The sequence below is a fragment of the Schistocerca gregaria genome, chromosome 9 (assembly GCF_023897955.1).
Source record: "Schistocerca gregaria isolate iqSchGreg1 chromosome 9, iqSchGreg1.2, whole genome shotgun sequence".
Lineage (NCBI taxonomy): Eukaryota > Metazoa > Arthropoda > Insecta > Orthoptera > Acrididae > Schistocerca > Schistocerca gregaria.
The window spans coordinates 28280026-28288782 of NC_064928.1; the positions used below are offsets into that span (position 1 = coordinate 28280026).

Below are 8757 nucleotides of genomic sequence, written 5' to 3' on the forward strand. Positions count from 1 at the left end.
GGGTTGAGGTCAGGAGAGCGTGGAGCCCATGGAATTGGTCCGCCTCTACCAATCCATCGGTCACCGCTTCTGTTGCTGAGAACCGTACGAACACTTCGACTAAAATGTGCAGGAGCTCCATCGTGCATCAACCACATGTTGTGTCGTACTTCTAAAGGCACGTGTTCTAGCAGCACAGGTAGAGTATCCCGTATGAAATCATGATGGCGTAGGTGGAAGAACATGGGGCCCAATCGAGACATCACCAACAATGCCTGCCCAAACTTTCACAGAAAATCTGTGTTGATGACGTGATTGCACAATTGCGTGCGGATTCTCTTCAGCCCACAGATGTTGATTGTAAAAATTTACTATTTGATCTCGTTGGAATGAAGCCGTAAAGAGAACATTTGCACTGAAATGAGGATTGACACATTGCTGGATGAACCGTTCGCAGAAGTGTACCCGTGGAAGCCAATCAGCTGCTGACAGTGCCTGCACACGCTGTACATGGTACGGAAACAACTGGTTCTCCCGTAGCACTCTCCATACAGTGACGTGGTCAACGTTACCTTGTACAGCAGCTACTTCTCTGACGCTGACATTAGGGTTATCGACAACTGCACGAAGAATTGCCTCGTCCATCGCAAGTGTCCTCGTCGTTCTAGGTCTTCCCCAGTCGCGAGTCATAGGCTGGAATGTTCCGTGTTCCCTAAGACGCCGATCAATTGCTTCGAACGTCTTCCTGTCGGGACACCTTCGCTCTGGAAATCTGTCTCGATACAAAAGTACCGCGCCACGGCTATTGCCCCGTGTTAATCTATACATCAAATGGGCATCTGCCAACTCCGCATTTGTAAACATTGCACTGACTACAAAACCACGCTCGCGATGAACACTAACCTGTCGATGCTATGTACTGATGTGCTTGATTGTACTGTAGAGCAATGAGTCGCAAACCAACACAAGCACCGAAGTCATCATTACCTTCGTTCAATTGGGCCAACTGGCGGTGAATCGAGGACGTACAGTACATACTGAGGAAACTAAAATGAGCTCTAACATGGAAATTAAGCATTTCCGGACATATGTCCACATAATATCTTTTCTTTATTTGTGTGTGAGGAATGTTTCCTGAAAGTTTGGCCGTACCTTTTTGTAACACCCTGTATAACACCAAACAATTAAGATTCAGTGACCTTCCAGCCGTGACCAGTTCTTAAACTTCCACGAGTTTCAGCCACTGTGAGGCAATAGCTGTCTGTTACAAGTATTTTTCCTTTATGTTGCTACTTTAATGACCCATGAGGATAAGTGCCAGGCAACGTGGAAACACTTTCTGTTAAAGACCTGATGAGGTTTACAAATGTTGCATACTATAAAACAACTGAGGGAAGGTAATTTAGACACCTGGTGAACTGAGAAAACTACACCGTTAATCAATGATAAGACATTTAATCTGCAAACTGAATGCTATTCATTCTGTGAACGTAAGGAAGTATGTAGAGATAAACTGCCTTATTAAAAAAACGTGGAAAACGTGGACACGTCGCGATGGAACTCACCTCATGCGAGAGACGGCAGCGTCCCCAGGTGCTGGAGTGGGGCAGGCAGCCAGTGGCGGCGCGGCTGCCACGGGGGTGCACCTGCGCCCGCTGGACCTGCTGTCTCCTGTGGCTGGAGTTCTGGACCGAGGGAGACACCGTGTTAGCGAGGAGGCCAGGGAGCACCTCATTACAGCCACTACTGCTAAGGGGTTGTCATTCTTAACAATGGAACACACATTGCCAGCGACTGCAGCGCGTCTACAAAGGGGATGCCTTGCCATCGAGCTAATCAGCTCACACACTGCTTCTCCTCAGATCCTCACAACAATTCCTTTGCATACCAAAAAACATTTTGTATAAAATAGTATGTAAATGAGAGGTACATACAAGGGTCGATAGTTATAGTGGAGAGATACAGCTATTGTGCAGCACAGTTTGAATAGATAAAAACGACTATAACACAGAAACTACAACTGGAACAAACTTTAAATAAACTGATGGGCCACTGCAGTCACTGGATGATGTTCCCAGCTCGTGTGTCACGGACGGGCTGTAAAGCCACAGGTGCAAAACGAGGAGAGCAGCTTTTGTACTAGTGGGGAGGACGTTAAGAGAAGCAAGGGTTACAAAATTTGCGATATTATGAAGCCATTCCAGTGAGCCATTTAATTGCTGTTAAAATTATTATCAAAGAAACTGAAACATTTCCTAATACCTGGATTTGATTCATATTAGCCAATGAGCACCCTCACTGATCTGGCGAATGTTGGATATTTGACTGTAAGGTTTAAGTGTCTGAGTAACGCCAGTAAAGAAAACAGAAACAATGTATATATACATATACGCCTGACAAGTGCAGATATTGTCATCATTGGTACCTTAAGATCTACGTACTCCTGAGTGTTAGTTGTTTTTCCTCTGTGTCTAACAGTGTTCCCAAAAATACGTCACATAATTTACTATCGGATGTTGTTGCATGGTCACAACTGCTGCACCAGTAAGTGGACTACATCTGTCAGTATAGACTCACGATGTACATCCACGTGTCCACACTTCAGCACCTGCCTTGCTGCCCAGGGGAAAATAAGTGTTAATGCCCCGCTCTCGACACGTGTACTAACCAACCTAAAACCATATTACTCGTAATATCTATTATTATTAGACTGTAAATGAATTACATACCGCATAATGTCGTGCATTCACTGATCTCAGTCACCGACAAAAATATCTGCAGTCGTACCCGTACACCCTGTGTTATATACATACATACAGTGTCCAGTTACATTAATGTAATCACCTGTCAAAACCCTGATTAGGCTAAATAACCGCCGTTCGCAGCATGAACAACTGCGAGACATGCAACAAGAGAACCAAGGATGTTCCGAGAGGCACCAACAGGCACGTGCTGTCATTCCGTGGCCATCTGTGCTGGGTTTTTCAGTTGATAATCCGTGGCACAGACTGCCTGATCAAAGTGGTCCCGTAGATTCTCGTTTGGTTTGAAACGCGGGAGTTTGGTGGGGAGGGGATTACAGTCCACTCACTCTGATGCTCTTCACACCATCTACATGTATTGCGAGCTGTGTGACACGTTGCATTGTCCTACTGGTAGATGCAATCACGCGGAGGAAAAAAAACTGCTTGTAGGGGTGGACATGTTCCCCAACGATAGATGCATACTTGTGCCGATCAATTGTGCCTTCCAGAATGACGAGTTCATCCAGCGAATACATCGGAAACATTCTCCAGAGCAGAATACTCCTTTCTCCAGTCTAGACCAAAAATGGTTCAAATGGCTCTGAGCACTATGGGACTTAACATCTAAGGTCATCAGTCCGCTAGAACTCAGAACTACTTAAACCTAACTAACCTAAGGACATCACACACATCCATGCCCGAGGCAGGATTCGAACCTGCGACCGTAGCGGTCGCGCGGTTCCAGACTGTAGCGCCTAGAACCGCTCGCGCACACCTGCCGGCAGCCTAGACCTTTCCGATGTTTGTTGCAGGGTGTTTGCTTTCGGAAATTTCACGCTGATCGACCTTAAAACGTGATTCATTTGAAATGACCACTTCTCGCCATTGAATGTACACCTACTTCTGATGATGCCATGCGAATTTGTCACTGATGAACAGCAGGACCATATGCACCAACATTCGCTGAATGGTCGTTGAATAAGCACTGTTGACATCCCCTTAGTTCATCTGGGTAGTCAACTGCTCAATGGCTGCATATCTGTCAGCTCATGCACTCCTCTGCAGCCATCATTCACCACTGTCATCCATGGCACGCAATGCACCGCAGTTGCCTTGGCAACGGTTTTGGATGGCGCCATTATGCCATGCATATTGTACTTTAACCAGGACGGTGAAATATTTCTTTTTATCTGTAAATAAATTTAAGTCCCAAAATTGAAATAATTTACGTAAACCTACGTCAGAAACATCGTATTTTTGTATAAATTCCGCATATTGTCTTTAAGTTGTCTTATAATGTAAAATTTTAATTAATATTTAAATGTGAGAGAGCATACAGATGTTAAAACTAGCGAAAGAGAGCAATTGTATTTATTAATTGATAATAATGCAATGGATACAGCGCAAGAGGCGTCAACAATCAAATTTTATTCGATCAGTCGCTCTGGAAAGGAGCGCAGCGAAGTCTCTCTAACATTTTCCTCTGCAAGAGGCTCCCAGAACAGTAAGAGACTGCGGAAAAATGACAGTAGAGTCGCCTTCTGTTGTCTACTTGAATCTGGATCGGTCTCTCTCGATATCTCTCTCTCCTGAGGCCCGCTCTCTTCCGGTGTCTCCGCTCTTGTCGATCGCTCTTAATGATCGCTCTCTCGAATGATTTTGTGATAGGCAATTGTACTTCAAAGACATTTTCAAGGTGTGTAAAGTGCTTATCTATGTAAAAGTATCTGAGCCGTGGCTGGCTTATGCTATGCATTGGATTAGACCTTGTTTTCTATTCTGTGTATAGTCTCCCACAGTTATCGCGATTAAGTTATTATCCTCCCCTTCTGCGGGTGGCAGCAGCGGTGTGTATCGATATTCGCTCCTTGGACTATCTTTGGCCTGACGCTTATAGCTCCTGGCTGGGCTGTGTGCGGGAGTTGGTCGGTTGGCGTGGAGCGGCGAGGAAGTCTCCGCGGCGCGTAGTTTGGCCGGCCCCACTGACGGCCTCTATGCAGTGTTGGAGTGTGTGGTGCTGTTCCCGTTGCTACGAAGTTCGTGGCTCACCGGTCCTACATATGAAAGTTGAGTTTTCACTTAATCTACGAGCAAGTCACGGCTGTTTACATTGTGTCGTTTGGAGTTCGCTGTCGGCTGTTGGGATATTCCCTCGAGCAACAAAGTGTGTTTTCAAGTTGGCAAATTTTAGAAATCCTCCGGTGAAGTTTAACTGTACTTGGTTATTTGAATTGAAGTGCACCAGCGGAATATTCTGCCTTGTGGCCGTTAATGTTCCTGTTACCTGCCCTGGCCGTTGACGTAAATTCAGGCAGTGTATTTTCCACATCGTGTTTTCGCTGTCCAGCACGGTGTGTAGTTTGACAGCTCAATGTGGGCTCTAATACCTTCTACGTTGTTCCATTGAACTCCCTGTTGTGTGCTGGTCGGGTGAAGTGGAGGTTATCTTGTCGGTGGGTCCACTGACTGCCTGTCGGTTGGGTTGTCGTCAGATCGACAATGGTTGGGCCAACTGAATGTCTCACCTAAGTGAGCATTAGTGTTTGAATTCCAGGCCGACACTCGGAACTTCTGAGCTCCCTTTTCTTGTTTGTTCTTGTTGTTTGTACTTGTATGGCTTCTAGCCGATTTTTAGATTAAGGTTGTTGCGTCAGATGGTTTGGGCCTTCAGCATAATTTAATAACTGTTTTAAGTAAAGACTTCGGCATTTTTAAAATTAATGTTATTGAGTCTTACGTGTTGCGCCGTCAGACGATTCCGAATTTAAGCTGTTTGCTGTTAGTGTCAGATTCTTTGAGCCTTCAACCTAATTAAGGAACTACATTAAGATAAGGCTTTGCCTTTTAAATTTCTGATTTTGGTTGAGCTTTAAGTTATTGGCTTTCAGCGGTTTTTAAATTAAAGTGGACTTGCCCTTAAGGCATGAGATTGCACGGCGTATTCAGCCGCTAATTAAGTTCCAAAACTACAGCTGTGTCTTTTTTTAATTGTTTTCTTTGCACTTGTAATGTTTGATCAAATAAAAGGTTGTATGTTCGACTGTAACTGACCGCCGGTTGTTTTGGCCCCTTTCCACAACTTAAACTACCTGTCCTGTACTGCGGGTTTAGCAGGGTGTCTCAGTATCGTCAGTATATGAACCAATGTTCATTAACATTAACCTTGCCTGCCAACTTTTCTATGTCTCAGTTAGAAGAACTGCGAGACTGCCGGACATATCGTTTGCTGTCATACCATTCTTTTTACCTGGCTGCTTCTTTTAAGTAACGGCACTCCAGTTAATTTCCTCTTATCAAAATTTATTTTTGAGTTCCCACTAAAGACCTCAACTGAAAATAGAGAAAACTTTCCTTTTTAGAAATAATATCTCGACAGCACACATGCAGCTTACAATCTTGGCAGTTTCGAAAATGCTTCTTGGCCGGAAAGCTGATGTTCGTGCATGTTTGGACGTCAGATAAATCGCTCCGTTTCTGCACTGTGGTGGCGGCTGCACTGTTTCCTCGTTTATGCACCACGCTTCATCCGCCCTGCACAACTTGCGCGCCGCCTGGCGAGTGTGAGTGGGTGTTGCATGTTGGCCTGCCAGTGTGGCCGAGCGGTTCTAGGCGCTTCAGTCTGGAACCGCGTTACCGCTACAATCGCAGGTTCGAATCCTTCCTCGGGCATGGATGTGTGTAATGTCCTTAGGTTCGTTAGGTTTAAGTAGTTCTAACTTATAGGGGACTGATGACCTCTGATGTTAAGTCCCATTGTGCTCAGAGCCATTACATGCTCAGATTAAGAACTTCAAACTTACAACCTTCTTTTTGTAGTTTAATGTACATCTTAGAAGTTATACCAACCTGGAGAGAACAGACGTATTTTGATATGTAAGTTGTACATATATGGCACACATGTACCTCCAATGTGAAAGAGAACTACACATGATATCAACTGTAGTATTGAAGTAGGAATACACTTCACCTAAGTCTCCCACTGGTGAATATTTATAGCGTGGGGACATCAGAAATGGGAAATTTTAAATGTATTGTACCCTCTGTAAGCTGTGCTGCAGCGTGCCAAAGCATTTGTGGTGCTGGTACTGGGTGCCAGACTCGCTTCTCATCACCGCCTTTCCTTCAGTCAGCATATCACGTCACCATTTAAAGGTAGCTCGTTGTCAACTGAAAGAGAGACAGCTTGCAACAATAATGAGACGTGGAGTGAGTTGTGCAGCACACATTGTAGAGACTGCACGCTCGCTTGCGCCAACTGCGTACTATACACGTCTCTGTGTCTGGTGTCTTTCTGTTGTGAGCGGCACATCGTAGCGTCCACAGGCAGAGTGGGTGCTGCCATCTACACAGTCGACATACTTTCTGTTCAGATGCTTTACACCACAACCTAAATAACACCGTGTTGCACAATTTAAGTCAACTGGTGACTGCAAATAAGATCACAGCGCTTGCATGCTACGTAAAATTTGGCCCTCCCACAGTTTTCGTTAGCTAACTTACTTGTTGGTAAACACAGTTAAGTTTAGAAACTTGATGAACCTATTACGACATGTCTATGGTCTGGTACCCCGAGCTGCAGAATTTGAATCCCCACCAGATATCATGGACATGGAAGACCCTTAGAGGTCTCTGCACCAAGCTGTGGCGGCACGCACCTCCTGGCCTGTTTTTAGGGTGAGGCCACCACAGATGAACACGTGGTCCCAGCGGCCAATAGCGGCGCCCTCGAAAGAGTACTTTAAGCGCCTGCCTCTCGCTTAGCCAGTCAGTCTAATCTCGCTTACGTCGGTTTACACCTAGCTTGCGCCAGACTGCTTTCTTTCTGGTTCGTGTACAAGTTTGTTTCCTTGTGACTCTGTTGTTCGGTGTTGTTGTATTCGTTCTATCCTGCAGTGGTCGTGTCCGTCCTTTTCCATTGTGTTGTTGTTCGCGGGCCTCTCCGCGGGTCCAGCCACGCTTCCTGTCAGTGCTACCCCACAACCATCCCGGCCGCAGTTACAACAAATGGTGATGTTTGGTTTGTGGAGCCCTCAACTGGGCAGTCATCAGAACTGTACAAGCCCTAATTTTTACACAGTTCACTTTTTACACATTCCAATCTAGCCACTGCCACGAATGATGATGATGATGACATGATGAGAACAACACAAACAACCTGTCCCCGGGTGGAGAAAATCCCCAACGCCATCAGGAATCGAACCTGTGACCTCTTGATCCAGAGGCAGCAATGCTAGCCATTAGACCAAGAGCTGCAGACTGAGATGTCAATGAAAGCACAATGAGCTGTTAGAAAATAGTCATCTACTGCATAGCACCAACACATCTGGGGAAACTTGGTAGCAAAAACTGTAGGTTTGGCAATGCATATATTCGTAAAACTGGGAAATGCAGCGGAGCGGCTTGTCAGATGCTTACCTGGTCTTGTCTGGCCGATGAGACAGCAGCCGAATCGCTCGGAGCAAGTCCTCGGGCTGGCTTCGCATCGCCACCTGCTGCTCGCTGTCAGCCTCGAGCCCCGGCAGGGCGAACTTGTCGGCGGTGTCCAGCAGCTGGGGGGCCGCGCCGGACAGCTGGGGGGCCAGGGGGGCACAAGGCGGCGCAGCAGCGGCAGCGGCCCCCACACGTCTGCGGCGCCGACCTGGCCGCTGCCGGCCCGCACCTCGCCCTGTGCCAGAGTCACCACAGCGCCGCTACTCGCATTGTCAGGGCAGCCAGGCCAGTGGCCACCGTCTCTCCACCCTCACCGACTGCTGGAACACGGCGTCACTGAGCAGCTCTCTTCCTATACACAGTGCCATCTGCACTTGCTCGAGCCACAGGCAGATCAATATTTAGCTACGTGCCGTAACTGCCTGATATCTTTGCCATATCTAAAACTGGTGGAACAGGCGAATAGCTGCAAAACCTTTGACAATACCGTTTAAAGGATTTATTGTTTGTTTGCTCCAGAAGGAGTGGAGACCTCGCCTCCTTAATATCTTTCCACAGATATGCAAAAGTCATTCAAAGTGGGGATCTAGAACAACAGTAACGA

The 8757-nt window shown here is 46.4% G+C and overlaps 1 protein-coding gene across 1 annotated transcript in view; it reads right to left on the minus strand.

The window, feature by feature from the left end:
- Positions 1 to 8521, minus strand: part of LOC126292067 (ankyrin repeat domain-containing protein 1-like) — a 40029-nt gene extending 31508 nt beyond the window's left edge. Inside the window, exons 1-3 of the mRNA XM_049985872.1 lie at positions 8468 to 8521; positions 8139 to 8368; positions 1545 to 1664 (exon numbers count right to left, since the gene is read on the minus strand). Of these exons, the coding sequence (XP_049841829.1) occupies positions 1545 to 1664; positions 8139 to 8368; positions 8468 to 8521 (404 nt within the window). The remainder of the gene's footprint in view (positions 1 to 1544; positions 1665 to 8138; positions 8369 to 8467) is intronic.
- Positions 8522 to 8757: the final 236 nt, after the last annotated feature.